The sequence below is a fragment of the Paramormyrops kingsleyae genome, chromosome 12 (genome assembly GCF_048594095.1).
Source record: "Paramormyrops kingsleyae isolate MSU_618 chromosome 12, PKINGS_0.4, whole genome shotgun sequence".
In the NCBI taxonomy this organism is placed as follows: Eukaryota; Metazoa; Chordata; class Actinopteri; order Osteoglossiformes; family Mormyridae; genus Paramormyrops; species Paramormyrops kingsleyae.
Genome location: NC_132808.1, coordinates 8075312 through 8093435, shown reverse-complemented (window position 1 = coordinate 8093435; position 18124 = coordinate 8075312). Strand labels below are relative to the sequence as shown.

The 18124-nt window shown below is 41.0% G+C and overlaps 1 protein-coding gene, 1 long non-coding RNA gene and 1 pseudogene across 3 annotated transcripts; 1 reads left to right on the top strand and 2 right to left on the bottom strand.

The window, feature by feature from the left end:
- Positions 1-2539: 2539 nt before the first annotated feature.
- On the bottom strand, positions 2540-3858 carry LOC140593495 (uncharacterized). The gene is made up of 2 exons (XR_011993896.1): positions 3489-3858; positions 2540-3317 (listed from the first exon to the last, which is right to left on the bottom strand). It is a non-coding gene; the product is annotated as an uncharacterized lncRNA (long non-coding RNA).
- Positions 3859-5398: 1540 nt separating this feature from the next.
- On the bottom strand, positions 5399-11735 carry LOC140593610 (uncharacterized). 2 transcript variants are annotated; one of them, XM_072718585.1, is made up of 7 exons: positions 10518-11735; positions 10355-10422; positions 9260-9441; positions 6434-6495; positions 6305-6352; positions 5915-6068; positions 5399-5720 (listed from the first exon to the last, which is right to left on the bottom strand). In XM_072718585.1, exons 2-7 carry the CDS (start codon positions 10396-10398, stop codon positions 5551-5553), a joined length of 660 nt encoding a protein of 219 aa, XP_072574686.1. In that variant the 5' UTR covers positions 10399-10422; positions 10518-11735; the 3' UTR covers positions 5399-5550. The 2 variants fall into 2 exon arrangements, with proteins under 2 accessions (XP_072574686.1, XP_072574685.1); XM_072718584.1 differs by lacking the exons at positions 10355-10422; positions 10518-11735 and adding an exon at positions 9911-10150.
- LOC140593609 (rho guanine nucleotide exchange factor 2-like) lies at positions 10221-17888 on the top strand (annotated as a pseudogene).
- Positions 17889-18124: the final 236 nt, after the last annotated feature.

The following is an 18124-nucleotide window of genomic DNA, read 5'->3' as shown; positions in this document are numbered from 1 at the left end:
CGACTCCAAAGCAAAATAATACAGATTATAACTAAATGCATCATTTTTCTTGGGAAAAAGGGATAAATTAAATAAAAGGCTAACTTTGGAACCTAAAACAAAAACAGCAATTTCACATCGGGGATAAATATCATTTCAAAGGTCTTCAATACATTTTTCCTGTGTCTGCTCCCTTTACATGTAGATATTGATATAAACATGTACCTTTAAAATATATTATGTGCAGTTTTTAAGCTTATTTCATTTGTTACGCACAAGTGCAATACACAAGTGCACTAGGCCCAACACATGGTTCAGAAGCCTCCTACCCCACCTTACACCAGCCACGTGGACAACAGCCGTCCTACAGCCACGTAGCACCACGTTTGGCAAACCTACCGTCTGGTCAGACTAAATCCTGCCTACCTTTCTGCGGGGCACTAAAACACCACTGTGGCTTTGGCTGACCATCTGCCGCACAGAATCGTCACAGAGGTCATCAGGTCCCCCGTCTCCTTCATGGTGGTGTGTTGACTTTAAGGCCCACGACACTGAGAAGTTTGCCACAGTGCGTGTGACGTCATACGCGTACCCCCCTCCAGTCCGGACGGCAGAGGTTCAGCCACTTACAGATATACTATAACATACCTCACTTAAATATTATACTACTGTAATGAGAACAACTGGCTTCAAAAACATACCCCAAACACGCTACCCAATCATACTTACAATTTTACATCCTCAGCGGTAAATTTTTATCGCACAAAACAGGAATGAATCCATTATGAGCTTTTCCTGACAACCTTTGAGATCGGGGTCAAAACGGACTAAGCATGGGGTATTCTAAAAAAATAATAATTAAAAGTTATAAATAAAATAATGAAAGATAAACACACAAAATCCATAAAATCTGCTAAACGCCCTAAAACGTGTCTCAGTTATAATGAAGCCCAGGGAAAGGCCACACACCAGCCTACTACACATACTAATCATTGTTCTTTCCCACTGCATGCTCTGTCACTATAACCATATCCAACAAATTGCTATGCTGAACATTAATACTTTGTTTGCATGAGGAGTATCTTGTCCTGTTACTAAATATACGAGATAAAACAAGAACTAAATACGCTGTGATTACTGTATGCATTAAAATTTCAAAGACTGAATTCAATCCCAGCCTTCAAAATACTCCCGGCTGCTACTTTTTCCAAAAAGACACGGGACAGCAGGAAAAGCCCCATTTCATCTTCTTGTTCTTCTTTGTCTTCTTCTTCTTCTGACTCTTCTCAGTATCATCTGACAAATCTTCAGCATTCACATTGGATGATACTTCTTCTCCGGTGTTCTTCTCCACAGCATCAGCATCTTCTTTTATTTCATCCGCCATCCTCACTTCAGTGTCTTCCTCTTCCTCGGCTCCTTCTTCTGGGATGGTCACCAGCCATGATCTGCCTCCATATGCCACCATACCTTGTAATATGTCCACATCAGCACCTTCTGCCTCCTGATGTATTGCCATCTGTCCACTGTGGCAACCTCAGCGTCTTGTGCCTCCTGAAACACCACACCGATTGTTTCTTCTTCCTCACGTCGTTCTTCCTGAATAGTTTCCAGTCATGTTCTGCCTCCTTGTGACACGATATATCCCAAAACATTCCCTCTGCTTTTCTCTCCTTCTCCCTTAACCTCCTCCACATTCACTCCCACCTCACATCCATTCTCCTCACCTCCATTTACCATATTCATTACATCCATACCAGCCTCTATCCCCTCCATCTCACCATCTGAGGCATTCCCCTCAAATTCTCCCCTCTCTGGTACATCCACCTTTTCCGCATTAATCTGTAATATTATTTGTAATATTATTTGTCAACCTTTAACTTTGCTATTTCAGAAATCCGTATCTGCTGGTGTGGTACCTTCTGATTGGAAGCACGCTAATATAAGACCCATATTCAAAAAAGGGGATAGAAATAATCCATCAAGCTATTGGCCAATTCATTTAGCTTGCATAACTGGAAAAGTAATAGAAGCTATAATCCGAGCGAAAATGGTAAACTACCCTTGGTGTGTATGATGATGCTGCCATGTCCCACTCTCGCAAGTGTGGGGAAGCAATTAAAAAGCACAATAGGATGTTGGGTTACATCTCTAGGTGTGTGGAATTTAAGTCAAGGCAGGTGATGCTTAGATTATACACTTCCTTGATAAGACCCAACCGAGAATATTGTGTGCAGGTTTGGTCACCTTACCTTAAAAAGGACATTGAGGAGAGGTTAGCTGAGCTGAATCTGTTCAGCCTCGAACAAAGGAGACTAAGGGGGGGTCATGATCTAGGTATGTAAGATTCTCATAGGTTCATTTTTTTCCATTACTGCTATTTGCCACACATGGGTATATAACACAATAGATGAAGCCCTGCCTACATCTAGCTTTCTCCCAGGGGATTCACTATCCTAGTGTGATTCAATATAGCCAGTATCTACTGAGATGCTTGATATATTTTCTCTTTCATTGCATTTTTGATGGAGAAAGAGGACACTATTTGGCTAAGACAGTATTAGCATGAATTTTTTATTTCATAATTGTAATGGCCTAAATACAACAACAACAACAAATTTATTTTTGTATAGCGCATTATCACAACATTACATCGTCTCAAAGCGCTTTACAGCATCCCCACCCAAAGCCCCCAGTGAGTAAGCCATAGGCGACAGTGGCAAGGAAAAACTCCCTAGAAGGAAGAAACCTTGGGAGGGACCAGACTCAAAGGGGGAGCCCATCCTCCAGGGGCCGGCAGGGAGAGTCAAATACAGGAAATTGTGAGACACAAACGAGGAGCAGGGGGAAGATGGCAAGCCGGTGCCAACGCTCCCTCCAATCGCCAGTCAACCAGAAGGCAGGGAGCGGGTCATACAAGAAAGATGACACAGGCAGAACGACAAGCTGGATGCACGGACGTCATTGGTAGAGGCGACAGTTATGGTTGTCAGTATTAAAAATCCATTTTGCCCCCCCTCATGATACGGAAAAAGCTTGCAGGGCATTGCACAGGTCCAGGATGGTCTTTTCCTCTGGCTTCACTAGCTGTTGCCTCCAGTGTCTCCATCTCGACCAGTGGTGAGTCTCATGCTCAGCCACAGAAAATGGGTCCTTCTGCCCTGCGCATTTCCTCATCCCCTGAGGTACTGGTTCCCTCCAAGCTGATGAGGTAGGTGTGGTGGGCAGAAATGCGGCTGCTTGTTCCCTGTCCTGCATTTGGCATTGCTGTACCACCTTTTGAGGCTGAAGATGCAAATGAAGTTTTATCTTCAATTTTAGCCCTTTCTTTTGCTGGCCTGTTGAACAGAAAAAAATCTCTTTATTGGAAACTGTAAGATGATTACAGCAACTATTCTGCTGTTATTCAGTCAATGAGAATCATTTACATAGTTCTGTACAATTTTTTAAACTTCAGTTAACATCAGACTGTCTCCAACTCATGTTAAAAAAAGCTCTGAAATACACACGTTTGAATGCTGGCTGCTGATAATATTGTGTTTCCACCGCCCCAGCATCCATGTCTGCAGTACTGGTGCTAGCCTGGTTAGTGGGAGGTGGTGTGGGTGGAAACTTATCATTTCCCCAATCAATAACCTCATCCCATTTATCCCAGGCTGCCCAGCACTCATGATCATTCCAGCTTGCCGCTTTTTCCATTTTCCTAGTGCTGAAAGGAGAAACAGCTTTCGGTCAGACAGGTTGCACTACATCACACCAGACAACAGTAAAAACCTCTTAAAGAGCAAATACATAAGCCGGTTCAATCACATAATTGTATTTAATAACAAAGCAGTACTATCATCTAAGTTTTATCAATGTAGATGCCCAGAAAGTTTTAGGCCCAATCCCAATTCTATTTTCTACCCCTTTGCCTACCCCTCACCCCTTCCCCTTGCCCCTTGAAATGAAATGGAAAGGGGTAGGGTTAAAAAATTTCCCCTAAGAAATGGGACACCACTACTACACTGTTATACGTCATCATCCATTGTCACTACCTCCTAACGTTACGTCAGAGGACATGCGCCGATGTTTATCACAAATTCCAAGATGTCGCCGTCAGCATCGTAGCATGTAAAGATTACTCACTCCCAAAGTTTTTTTGCGCCGTATTTGGACTTTAAAAACAGATGTTCGTTTTCACCTCGAAAACGTATGAGCCTTCGGGTTTCCTCAGCTGTCCCTATACAGAATATAATTTACAAAAATGTTGTCATGTTGCAATAAGTACGAATAGTGTAAGCACCGTTCATTTACATGTACACATATGGTCGTAAGCAAAACAAAAGAACGCGTTACAACATGCAGTCAGTTACCGGGTAACGTTATATGACATAAAAATATATTTCCTAATATTGTGCAATCAGTGCTATCCGCAAGCAAACTTTAGCGATTTTTTTTCAAACGTTTCTTTACAGAACATCACCGTAAACACAAGATTGATGGTAATATACATGTAATGAAAAAATGGCATAAAAATCCTTATTAATGGCAAAAATTACTTAACATTTATGGGTCTGCTTGCTCGAGTGGGCAGCCATGTTGTAAATTTATCTTAGCCCTTCGTTTGAAGTGAGGTCCCGAAAAATCTTCGTTTCGAGGGCTATCTAGCCCTTCCCCTTACCCCTACCCCTCCAATCAAAAGAGAATTGAGACACCCCTACCCCTACACGTGAACGCGCCAAACGGAGGGGTAGGGGTAAGTGTAGGGGTAAGGGGTAGAATTGGGATTGGGCCTTAGTGAAAAGTGCTGTCTGTCGTGCCATTCGCAAAGTTTACCTGGCACTCAAGCAGTTTTTAAGGGTTTTTGTGGTATTTCCAAGCCACTTAAGACCCCAGGTGGTAAAGCAGAATTTTTTTGCTATTGCAGGTACATTTATAATTGTTAATGACATGCAATCATGACCATGCCAAAAAGTATGACTAACAGTATGTGTCCTTCAGGCTTCCCTAATGTGATTGGTGCCATAGATTGCACACACATTCCCATCAAGGCCCCACCAGGCCCCAATGAAGGGGATTTTGTGAACAGAAAGGGGGTTCACAGTATAAATGTGCAGGTATGTTACTATTACAATTTATAATATTCCAGATTAGTAATATATTACATTAAAAAAAAAAAAAAGAAATGGATCAAAAAGCATGCAGTTGACTGACTAAAATCTCTTAGATGGTGTGTGACGCTATGTTCCATATAACAAATGTGGAAGCAAAATGGCCAGGATCAGTGCATGACTCAAGAATTTTCAGAGAGTCACATTTATGCACATTATTTCAACGTGGTAAGGGAACATATAAATGTCAAGCTCACAGTATTACACACACTTATGCTGAGCCTAACAAAACTGCATTTTTCCATTATACAGGGGATTTTGACGGGATCCTGCTTGGAGACAGGGGCTATGCCTGCAGGCAGCGTTTTATGACGCCCTTCTCTGACCCAAACCCTGGACCACAAACCCGTTACAATGCAGCTCTAGCCAGGACAAGGGCACGCATTGAAATGACCTTTGGGCAACTAAAGGAAAGATTTCAGTGTCTGAAGGGTCTGAGGGTTGCACCTGACAGGGCCTGTGACATAATTGTTGCATGTGCCATCCTCCACAATATTGCCACCATCAGAAAGGAGAGGACCCCTGTGGTGGAGGTGCAGCCTGATGATGACCTCCAGCCAGTGCACTTGGACCAACCTAGTGGCAGAGCTGCACGGGACAGAATTGTGGAGCACCATTTTTGAATGTGTAAAATAAAAGACAAGACAAATATGCTTAGTTCCTGGAGTTTTATTTAAACAATTTTTTATAAAGAAAAGTCAGCAAGTCGTTTGCCTGCAATAACAGATAGTTATGTAAAGTCAGCAATACTACTATGTGTCAAATGGTGTATTAGCACTTACTCTGAAAGTCTTTTTGAAGCAACTCTATCTCTAGTGCAATTTTTCTCTTTTTGAAGTTGTCGAGTTCAATTTCTCCTCTTAATTTGTGTTTTTTCAGGTCAAAATACTCGATTTTTTGTTGAAGATGCTGTTTATATAGGGAACGGATGTCACCCTGTGTCATTTTGTGAAAGAAAAAAAAGAAAAGGGTCAAAACATGCCTCATGCAACAAAAGTAAAAAGTAAAAGTACAACACTGTCCACCTCTGTATCAGTTCTTTGTGCAGACTCTTCTGCAAGCCTTTCTGTAGGCCTTTCTCTAGATGTGGACTCCTGCAACTCATATTGCAGACAGAAAGAATAGGTACACAAGTATATACAAATTAGTGTAAAGTTATTTTATGCACTTACAGGTTCTTCCTCCAAAGGACAGTCATCTGAGAGGGTTTCTTCACTGTCCTGTGCAATGGAAATAAATGGGTATTCCAAAGTGTTGCACTCTCTTCCCTTTATGCAAGTTAGAAAAAGTACACAACTTACTGCATATGCTTCAGCCACCACTTGCTTGGGAACAGGTAAAAATGTTGGTGTATTATGTAAAACTGCACAAAAGAGGAAAAAAAATAAATAAATAAAAACAAATAATTGTCATTACAATTTACTACACTGTAAAAAATATAATGTGATCAATAACTCATGGCAACATTTTATATTAACTAAAAGTTTAGAAGTCTTCACTTTAGGGCTGGGCGATATCAAATCGCGATTAAATCGCGCATGCGCAATAATCACTAGGGCTTCAGATGACAGGCGCAACATTTGGTGGTGCGCCAGCTTTTCTGTGCAATACGGACATTTATTTACGCCCACAATATAAGCAGCTTAGTATGGCTAAATTATTAATGAGGCTTTGTATCAGAGCATGTGAGCGGAGTGGAGCTCACGAGGCTGTTGGCTCTTCCCGCTCCTCCGCTCTAATTCGCACTAAGCCGCTCCGCTGAACACCGCTCCTCACTCCACTAAAATTTCCTCCCGCTCCAGTCATATCGCTTCACGCTCGCTCCAATTTAAAAGAGGGACAAATATTCTGCATGCCTAACAAATTTCACCTTAAACCGAAGCCTTATATCATAAAGAAATATGAGCAATGGTAACATTGCCACTCAGAAAATATTTATTTTTAAGCAACATATAGGCAACAACGGACAGGTTTGGCAATGGCATTCCACACAAAAATAGGCTTAACAATAAAGGAATCAGTGGGCTTAATAGCCTAAAGAATATACAGGCTAAGCATCCACGTTTTAAATTCCTCATTTTTTTTCTGTTGATGCTGCTGCTGCGTCTCTACAAAATAAAATTTCACTGACAGCGTTACGTGAAATTAAAAAAAATCCTATTAGACCTACTTTGAATGACAAAACGAATTTATTTGATTAGCAATATTTACTTTATAGGCTTTTATACTTTAATTTACTTTATAGACTTGATATGCTACCACCATATAAAACTTGCTCAGGTTTTGCTTGCTTCCGCCTGTTCGCGTACACTGTAAAAAAATCTATTGAAAAATGTCAGTCAAAAGTCTGGCAGGTCCTGAAGACCAATAGTGCTGATGTATATTTGCATAGCATGACAGGGTACTGCCTTTGTTTAAACTTTTAACCATGACGGTGTTGAATAGGGCAACAGTATAAATTCCCCAGCCACGGTATAAAATAATTTCTGCCACAACAGTATGTGACCGGTAGTATGTTGAGGGGAGTTGATTCTCCCTTGTTGGGTATGTAAATTTGGATTAGGGGGGCAGGGTTTTTGACCGGTGTAGTCCTTCAGCTTAATTAAGACGTCCGGGTTTTCCTAGACTTTTGCCTATTAAAACGCATGGGTTTCCGGTTAGTGTTTGTGCGCTGCCGTAAGGGCGACGTTTAGACTGGTGTGGGCAAGTGTCTGGTGTCGGTTTGGGCCAACGTAAGCGGAGGTATTTGCGAGGCTTGTGGGCGAAAGGTAGGAGATGAGTAATTTTGGGTGTCGCTATCTATTGTAAAGCAGCCTATTAATTCCTGCATGTTTTTGTAGGTATCGAGTACAGGGCGGTTGGAGTGGTGTGTGGGGAGAGTGAATCTGGTCTCCGGATTGGGTAAAGTAAACTTAGGTTGCGGTAATGTGATTAGCTGGAGAGGTGCTTATGGGGTTTATGATTACTTCTAGGCTGTGCTGCCCTGCCGCTGTACCTCGCGGCTTTACCCTGCTGCTTGACGGATGCCCTGCTCTGCTGTGTAGCTGCTGTCCTGCTCTGCTGTGTAGCTGCTGTCCTGCTCTGCTGTGTAGCTGCTGTCCTGCTCTGCTGTGTAGCTGCTGTCCTGCTCTGCTGTGTAGCTGCTGTCCTGCTCTGCTGTGTAGCTGCTGTCCTGCTCTGCTGTGTAGCTGCTGTTTGGTGGCTATTTGGTCTTTGTTTTCTGTTACGTTTTGCCTGGTTGCTTCGCTCCTACCGTCTTGCTATTGTTCCGCCCTGCTGCTTTGCCTTTGTTTGTCTTATATTTCTCATTTGGTCTACGGGTTTTATTTGATATTTGTGGGTTTTTTATGTTTGGGTTATTTTATGGATGTATTTTGGGATAATTAAGGATTGTTTCTTTGTTTTGTTTAATGTATAAATTTATTGAGTTTGTTTGTTTGTGTTTGTTTGGATGTTTTCTTTCTGTTTTTGATTTGGATTGTTTTCTGTGGTTCTGGGCTGGGGGTGGCCGTATACGCTGTGGGGCGGAAGCCTTGTGTATAAGAGGCCGCTCGGGTTTGTGTGTGATTCGTGTGGTGTGGGTTTTGTTTTAGGTTTGGGGTAATGCAGTGATTTGTTAGCGCTAGCGGCCGGATAGCACCTTTGAACGCGTGGTTGTGTCCCCTTCTAGCGCATATTGCCTCCCTGCCTGGGGGATTTACGAGGAATCAAGACTCCGCAGCGTGTTTTATCTGTGTTACGTTTATTCCTGTATTGTTAAGGTTGTTTTATCTTTGCTGTGGTGTGAATAAAAGTGTGTGTTTTTATCTTTTGTCCAAGTCACGTCTCTGCAACAGTTACTGATAGAACCAGTGGGTGGGGCGTGTACGTGTCGGTATATCCTTGGGTGGGAGGCCCAGGGTGGCGTAGTCGGACTAGTGGTCTTCCTTTCGGGGGGGGGGGGGGTAGTAGTGGTGGGCGTCTGCCTGTCACAAGTAGATTCTTGTAAGATCTTGTTGGGTGGCAGTCATAAAGACTTGTGAAGACAGTAATTAATGGGAATGGGAATATTTGGATTATACTTCATTTAATGCAGCAACAAATAATTTTACAGTGTAGTAAGAGAATTGAAAGCTCATTTAGCCTACCAGCAATGAAGGTGTTGCTGCTACTGGTCCCTGGCTTTGGGTCTGAGGAAGAGCTGCCCCCAGGGATGCCCTCCACAATGGTTCGGTTTTCATTCAACCCAAGGGCCAGCTCCTCTGCTGGGGTATATTGTGGTGGTGCAGGACCACCACCTGTTTTTTTTTCCCAGCCTTTTTCTTGGTGGCTGTTATAAACAGACAAACATTATTTAACAGTGGCTTTTAAAAAGGAAAAAAAGTGGCTTTTTAAAATAAAGACAGCATAAGTGTTACGATCCCCTGTCTAGGGTCAGGGACCGCCAGAAAGGTAGAGGAGAGGGAGAGGGGAAGACAAGACAACCAGGGAATAAGGGGACGGGAACAAGGGACACAGGAGGGATCTTTTTTTTATGTTTTTATTTTTCACAACACGTTCACAAACAGGAGGTGCAACGAACTTCGGGAGTGACCCACGCCAAAAATAATCAAAACAACTAACGAGCACGTCCCAAACTGAGCTAATCCCCAAGTGAAAATAAGTGAACAAAACGACAAAGACTAAACCTGGCTCCCTATCCAAAACACACATATTAAACCACGATCCGCAAAACAAAGGGCGATCACTCCTTACGCACCAAGGTGATAAACAATCAATACACGAAGACAAGAACTCACGGTATCCGAGGGGCAAGCAAAGGAGAGTAGTCGGGAGCCGGGCGAGGGATCAAAACCAGTAAATCAATAAACCAAAGCGAAAGTACCGAGAAGGGGAAGGAGCGAAAATCGTAGTCAGGAAAGAAAGCGGTCATACACAGAATAATCCAACAATCCAAAAACAATCCAACAAGCAATCAAACGAGCAGAGCTCCTGAGGTGTCTTCCTGTCGGCTTTTCAGCTCCCGGAACCAGGAAGTGACGCGCGACGCATTGGAGGAGCCGTGGGCGGGGTCTGGTCAGCAAGGCGGAGCCAAGATGCAGCCGGCGAATGACGACGAGGGAGGAAGGTCCAGAGCGGAGTCGAAGGAGCGGCGGAGGAGTGGGCGAGGGGGCAGACTTCCGAAGAACCTGTAGGCTTCCCCTGGAAACTTACGGCACGTAACAATAAGAATTAAAGGCTACCATTTTGTAGAATATTCTTGTACTTCACTTTTACTTGTCCCCATGTTCTAGTGGGTCCCGTGGTGGCTCTGACATAAAAGAACAAAGTAAATATGAAATTATTAAAATGCAAAAATACACACTGTAGAAAGTAATAGAAACATCTACCATGGACAGCACTTACGCATTTAATTTGCCTGCTACTTTTTGCCAGCCCTCTCTCCTGGCTTTTGCAGACTTTGAGGTGTTTCCTGTCGTTTTAATTAAAGACTCAAATTCGGCATAACCTTCCATTAAAAATACGTTTGTGCACATTTATAGCAGAACAGTTTGCAGGACTTTGCTTACAACCAAGAAAAAAAGAAAAAATAAGTGATAATGGCCTTGATTTCACTTCTAATCTTCAGTTTAGCAGTTCAGTTCTTTAGCACTTTGAGCACTTGTTATTTAAGCACTTTAAGCACTTGCTATTGTTTAGCAGTTTTTTTTTTTTTTTTTACTTTATTTTTGTTATTATTGTCAATATTTGAAGTAAGTCCTTCAAATAAAAAAGTCCCCCCAAAAAAAAGTTCAGGCTCAGGATTTTTTTTTACTTTAACCCCTGGATGCTGACGTCATATTCGGTGGTCGAGCGACGTCTTAAACAGTTTGCGCGCTGAAGTACATGTTGGCTGCTTACACTCAGAAAAGCTAAGTCATAGTCATCATGGGTAAGTGCAAATTTGCACGTAAGTGGTTAGAGGACCCAGCATTTAAGGACTATGGAAGTAAATTAATGACAATAGTCGTTGATGGAAAAAAAACACGTTGAATTACACTTATCGAATAAAAACGCATTGCATTAATGACGCTTTGAATTTTTGGGGACTGTAATTTAATATGTGCATACATTTAAACATTGAACATTTCAACTGAAAACATTTCAATCGTAATTTCATTGCTTAAATATTCAGTACAAAAATATTCAGTTCCAAAAGATAAGTATTTTAAAGTGCATGTTTATAATTCAACCACATGAATTCAGTTCATTTAATTTCGCCTCAAAATAAATTTCAAAAGAACAAATTCAGTTGAAAATATTCCATGTGTTTTATTCGCATCTTTATTATTCAAGCAGTAACATTCAGTCCTCTTATTTCTGCTTTACAATATTCAGTCCCGTTATTTTCGCTGTTTCAAATACGCTGCCACAATTTCAGTGGTTTAAAATACGATCCGAAATTCAACCCTCTACATCCGGGACTAGCAGGATGAGCTATAGATTGACAGACGAAGGTTAGAGGGCCCGACTGCTCGCCTGGTCCTGTCTTTCAGTCTGGTTACACCAAACAACTGGAATGCTCCGCTTTGGTTTATTTAGGAGGTTTTGGTCCATGTTCTCTCTAGGATCATGAAGAAACCCTGAAAAAAACATTTGACTGTAGCTTTATAAACCCGTTACTATCTTTCATGGAGTACTGTCACTGACACTGTAGAATATTCCTGGACGTGTTTAGTGGTGGTGAGAACTATTATATATAATATAATATATAATCTCAGGCTACCTTAGAAAGGTTTACTGATAAGGTGTTGTAATATCAGCTAAACAGTAACTGTTGTGTACTCATTCATCATGTGGCTCACCCTGTGCCCCCCCCCCCCCCCCCCCCAGGCACGGAGATGATGGACAGTCAGCTTATGGGTGAATTCGAGGTCGACGCCAAGGAGCTAGAGGCCAACTCCTGGAGCTTCTCTGTCGATAAGAAGTTCCTGAAGCAGGTCAAGAAGGACGTCATCAAGAGACAGGATGTCATCTATGGTAAGACTTCTTCGCTGTTTCATAGGGATACTGCTCTGTCATACTGTAAATGCCAGAGACGTACTGTGATCCCTGCTGGGAAATTATTCTTATATCAGAGTCTGTAAGCTTTCAGATTCATGAATGAACCTTTTGATGGACTTCTGAAGAACATGTCTTTGAAGGATGTGGGTCCATGGCTTCAGAGGGGAAGGAGCTGGGATTGTCTATTCTCCAGTTGCGGTGTGACCCCACCCCACCCCAGAGTTGATCCAGACGGAAATGCACCACGTGCGGACCCTGAGGATCATGTGGAACGTCTACAGCAAAGGGCTGCAGAAGGAGGTGCAGCTGGAGGCCCAGGCGGTGGAGCGACTCTTCCCCATGCTGGACGACCTCTTGGACATCCACACACATTTCTTCTCCAGCATCCTGGACAGGAAGCGAGAGGCCCAGCAAAAAGGGAAAGACGGCGGCTTCGTCATTCACAAGATAGGAGATGTCCTCTTCAACCACGTAGGGGCGTCTTCCTCTGAGACAGCTAAAGGGGCACAAGAGAACTCTAGTCCTGAAATTAATGTACTTGACCATGGCTATAGACCTTTCAAAGATCCATTTAGTTATGACCCATCTTTGATGTCTTCCTGATGATCCTTCTTCTTACCATTATTATTATTATTATTATTATTATTATTACTACTATTATTACTTTTTTCCACAAGGGCCTTGCTGTTTAATATATTTTGTTCCTTAAATACAGTTCTAGGGGTCCAATGCCGACCGCATGAAGAGAGTCTATGGCAAGTTCTGCAGCCGGTACAATGAGGCAGTGAACTTCTACAAGGAGCTGCACTCCAAAGACAAGCGCTTACAGGCGTTCATCAAGGCAAGCAGATACCTGACAGCTCAGCACATCAGTTTTTGGTTCTGGGCGAGGGATATTGGTTTCTGATGGCTATCGAGGCAAAAATGGCTGTACCATCCGGATAGAGCTCGCATCCTAATTTGCTGGAGACACTTTTTTAGAACTGGAGAAGCAGAACACGATGTTGCCGTAATGAGCGATGCCATTTTTTGTACTTATTGAGAGAGTTTTTGTCTCTTCCTTTCAGAAAAAGATGAGCAGTTCCATTGTGCGTCGGCTCGGCATTTGCGAATGTATCTTACTCGTAACGCAGCGGATCACAAAATACCCGGTGCTCCTTCAGAGGATACTGCAGCACACCAAAGGTGAGATTTGGCTTGAGAGAGCGGGATGAGGCTCTGGGATGTTAAAAGCCCAGCTGCACTGAAAAAAAGAACTTTGTGGTGTAGTAAAATTTATTAAATTAACTGTTTAATTTCTACATTGTAAAATTAAGTTTCAGTGAGAACTAGAATTTCTGAAGTAAAATTTTGAATATGTACACATTTTATTCACTTAATAAGTGAACTGTATGCAAATAATAAGCTTTACTATATATATGTTCATACTGTTTAATTATTTTATTGTCACTGTAAATAAACACAGAAATACTAAGTAAATTGTAATCTTAAAAAGAATACCGCATTTGAATCGGCACATGCGCAATTTTGACGTCCAAATACGCATGTGAGGATTAAAACGCGGTGTGCGGTTTAGATACCCGCGTTTTCATCTCAAATCTGAAGTTTGGTGGTCGAATCTGTTAGAAGGAGTAGCGTGCCTGGACTATCTCCTGCTTAAGTGATTACCTTTTATTTTAGAATAATATTTGTGCCCGTCTGCATTTTGATGGTTTGAATATAGTAAAAGTATCGTCAAAACCAATGGGGTGGAAAAGTGGTTAATCATGTGTAGTCGCGTTTTTGCGGAAAGTCGTCCGGTAATTTAGCTCGTGATGATTTAAATATGTGCTGCTAAACATAATGTAAATTTTGCTAGGCTGATGTATGCCACCTATATTAAACATGGTGCGGCCGTTCCTGCTTTTGTTAAAACTAATCGGTGCAGCGAGTAGGTCTAACTGTTGGACATAACCTGTACGTAAAATCAACGTTTTAAAACCACGTCATACCAGATAGCAGTGTAAAATAATTTTCATTACTTAAATATCCAGTGTGTGGGATTTAAGGGGATTTATCAGAAAACGAATCTAAATTTCATAATCAGAATATACTGTACTGTACAATAACCTGGAAATAAGAATCGTGTGTCTTTTTTAAGCTTAGAATGAGCCTTTCATATCCTCATAACGAGCGGGTCCTGTTACCCAAAGTCCACTATGTTCCTACAGCAGTATAGAAAAACTATTGATGGGTTTAAAGAAAATGTTTAAGTAAAATTCGTCTTGCTAACCTAATATGCCACCTAAAGCACAACTATTTACAGTATACAATTTTCTACTAAGTATTTCCTTTATTTTGCTGCTTTTCATATTATATTTAACTTAATTGAGCAGTCAACCAAGTGGAAAGCCCGTCATGCAAGTCAATTCAGTCATTTTTATTACTCAATAAGTGTTTTTTAAAATAAATGTTATTAAAGTAAAGTATATGGTTTTATCAACAGGACCAGAACAGCACAGCAGCGGGTTGTTATTGTGTCAAGCCAGGATAGGCTGCAGGATAAGCCAGTGGTGTGTAATTTGATTTGTCTAACGTTCAACATTAGCTTCATTTGGGTAAGTATGAATCTATACGTAGATTTCCTATATGTTTCCTTATCCTTAATGCATAACATAGCATATAATTGTGATTAAATGTTTTGTGGTTTTAATATCACAAATTGTTTTTCATTTACAGGGTGGCCTTACTCATTGGACAGGACAGTTGAGGTCTAGGGAGGACAGGTTTCAAGGCAGGTGTCATCAGGGAGAAACAGTAGGCCTCATATTAAAATGATATGGCCATGCAAAAATTGCAATTTTAGGGCTTGAAAGCGTTTAGAGCTATTAAGGCATTATAGATTGAAACATTTACATGCTGGTCAAGGGCGGTCACTACCCTGTTTGTACACAGACTGTCCTTGTTCATTTAAAAGTTGGGGTGCACTTCGCACCCATTTGTCTAGAGATCATACACAGACTGAACAGACAGGGCAGATTGTTTCCTTTTCATGTCATGTATGTAATTCGTGTAGTTTTCACACAGAGAGGCAATATTTTGAACACCTTGGAGCTCATCTGAAAAAGTATGAAACTGTTCCTTGTGTTTTTAAAGATTGTGACTACAGTACTAATGTATATTCAACTTTTGCATCACACAAAAGTAGAAAGCACAATCCTCACTGTATTGAGAATTTTAAACATACTGTAATTCAGATATGTTCAAGTCAGGCAACAGAAGATAGTAGTTGGTTGGTAGATGAAAGTGAAGCTACTTCTTTTGAAACACTTGTCAAAGAGGGTGAGGATTTGGGTAAAATCATAGTTGATCAAATTGGCTCCTTATTGCTTAAATTAGACTGCATCTTCAACGTGCCTAGTAGATGTATAGATGAGATTGTAGAGGAGCTTCAGTTTATCACATGTTCAGCATCTGCACTTGTTATCAGAAACATTGTCTATAACACCTTAGTAAATCATAACTGTACTGTTGAAGAATTGGTGATCACAGATTTGGTAAAACAACATTTGCCAGTTAAATCCTCTTAATGCAGCCTTAAGTGAAGAAGGTCCTTTTGGTACAGCATACCAAAGAAACAGATACTTAAAGGAACATTTCTGTGTTGTTGAATCAGTAGAATATATACTTGATGCAAAAGAGGGAAAGACATTCCAATATGTACCAATTTTGCAATCCTTGTCACAAATTTTAACAAATAATGATATTCAATTGAAAGTTTTGACTGCGAGCCATTGTGGTTCTTCAAGTCAGTATACCAGTTTTCGTGATGGTTCCCACTTCAAGGAAAACAAATTTCTGTCTACAGAGTTTAGACTTTCACTTCTTCTCTACTCTGATGATTTTGAAATTTGTAATCCCTTAGGAACCTCTCGCAAGAAGCACAAGGTAACAGCTGTCTACTGGGTGTTGGCTGATGTGCCATCAGTATTAAGGTCCACTTTGTCATCAATATACTTAGCTGTTTTATGCAAGGCAGATGATGTTAAAAAATTTGGCTACCCTCAAGTTCTCGGGCCATTATTAACTGATTTGAAAAGCCTTGAAGAGGATGGTATTTATTAAATACCATCCTTTAATAAAAATTTATTAAAGGCACTGTATTTTCTGTGATTGCTGATAACCTTGGTGCCCATTCAGTTGGGGGGTTTGTTGAAAGTTTCAGTGGGTTGTATGTTTGCCGATTTTGCATGGGAGAGCGATCCCAGTTTCAGGAACTTGAGGTCAGGTCAGGAGCGTTCCCTGGTAGAACAAAACAGCTACACCAGTTGGATGTTGAAGCAGCATTGGCTAGTAAAACACCTAGCCATGGAGTTAAAAGGCATTGTGCAATTACTCAAAGATTAAGTCATTTTCATGTCACCACAGGTTACCCGCCTGATGTGCTTCATGATTTACTTGACGGTATTGTACCTGTAGAATTGGCATTGTGTTTAGATATCTTGATAAAGAAAAAATATTTCTGTCTTGAAGAGCTTAATGGAATCATTAAATCTTTCCCGTATAAGTGGAAAGACAAGACAAATTATCCCCAAGCTATACCACCAACCTTTGCCTCTCGTAAAACCATTGGTGGTAACGCACATGAAAATTGGTGCCTACTGAGGCTGCTTCCACTTATGGTGGGCCCCAAAGTTCCAGAAGGCGAACAGGCGTGGCAATTGTTGATGACACTAAAAGATGTAGTTGAATTGATAATGTGTCCTGTCCTTACAGATGAAAGTATTGGATACCTAGATAGCCTGATTGCTGAGCATAGATATAGATTTTGCAGTGTTTTTCCAGCAGAGAAATTGATTCCAAAACACCATTTCATAGAACATTACCCACAGCTCATTAAAGCATTTGGCCCACTAGTGTCCTTATGGACAATGAGGTTTGAAGCCAAGCACCACTTCTTTAAGAAGATAGTGAGACAGACTGGCTGCTATCGTAACATTTTGCAGTCAATGGCAAAAAAACACCAGTCCATGATAGCATACCACCTCCATGGTTCAAATGTAAAAAAACCTGCAGTCTCTGTATCGAAGATTTCAAGAGTTCCATTAGATGTTGTAAATGAGAACATACAGGATTTTTTTTCACAGAAATTTCCTGAGGAGACAGCTGTTCAGTTGACAAAGAAGGCAGAATTTCAGGGCACCAGTTTCAGTACTGGCATGATGTTAGTATATGGCTGTACTGGTGGGTTGCCCGACTTTGCCAAAATAGTACAAATCATTATTGTTCACGACAGCTTGGTATTTGTAGTAAAATTGCATGGTGCATGGTACTGTGAGCATTTAAGATGTTTCAAGCTGGAGTCCACAAGCCTAGTCAAAGTAATTGAGCAGTCACAACTCACTGACTTGTATCCACTGGCTACCTATACACTGGAGGGTGCACGAATGGTTTCTCTGAAACACCACATCTTCATGTCAAACTAGGTAAGGTATTTTTATGATGTGCTCCATATTGTGTAACATCTTGTCAGATTCTATTTGTGTTTTTTATTCCAGATTTTAACTTTAAAAAATTGCATATTTTTTCTGATCTGTCTAGAGCATGCATTTGTTTGAAGAGGTGAAAACTCCACCAGTGCTTGCTACATACAGTATAACACAACTATATTGTTAGATCGGTATCTGGCTCTACATTATTTAAATGATGCTTGTAATATGTTTCTTAATTACCTACTGGAAACCACAAGATGAAAAGCACTGATTTAAAAAAAATAAAATTGTTGAATATACTACATGTACAGTATTGCTGGAGTTTTAACCTCTTTAGAATTCTTATCTTTTTATTCTCGCACCTTGGAAGTAGGTGAAGTTGAGCTGCAAACCTATGGCTGAGTAATATGGAAAAAAATCTTAAAACATTTTTTTTCCATATAATTGGATATCGATATAACAATATAATTAAAATCACTTTCTGACAACGGTAAACGT

Excerpts from the sequence above, each read along its gene's own strand:
- LOC140593610 (XM_072718584.1), bottom strand. The coding sequence starts at position 10,044 with ATGACCGCTTTCTTTCCTGACTACGATTTTCGCTCCTTCCCCTTCTCG. Across the intron at positions 6,496-9,259 it reads CAGCAACACCTTCATTGCTG|TTTTACATAATACACCAACA; the intron begins GTAGGCTAAATG and ends TCTTTTGTGCAG. Across the intron at positions 6,353-6,433 it reads TGGTGGCTGAAGCATATGCA|GACAGTGAAGAAACCCTCTC; the intron begins GTAAGTTGTGTA and ends TCCATTGCACAG.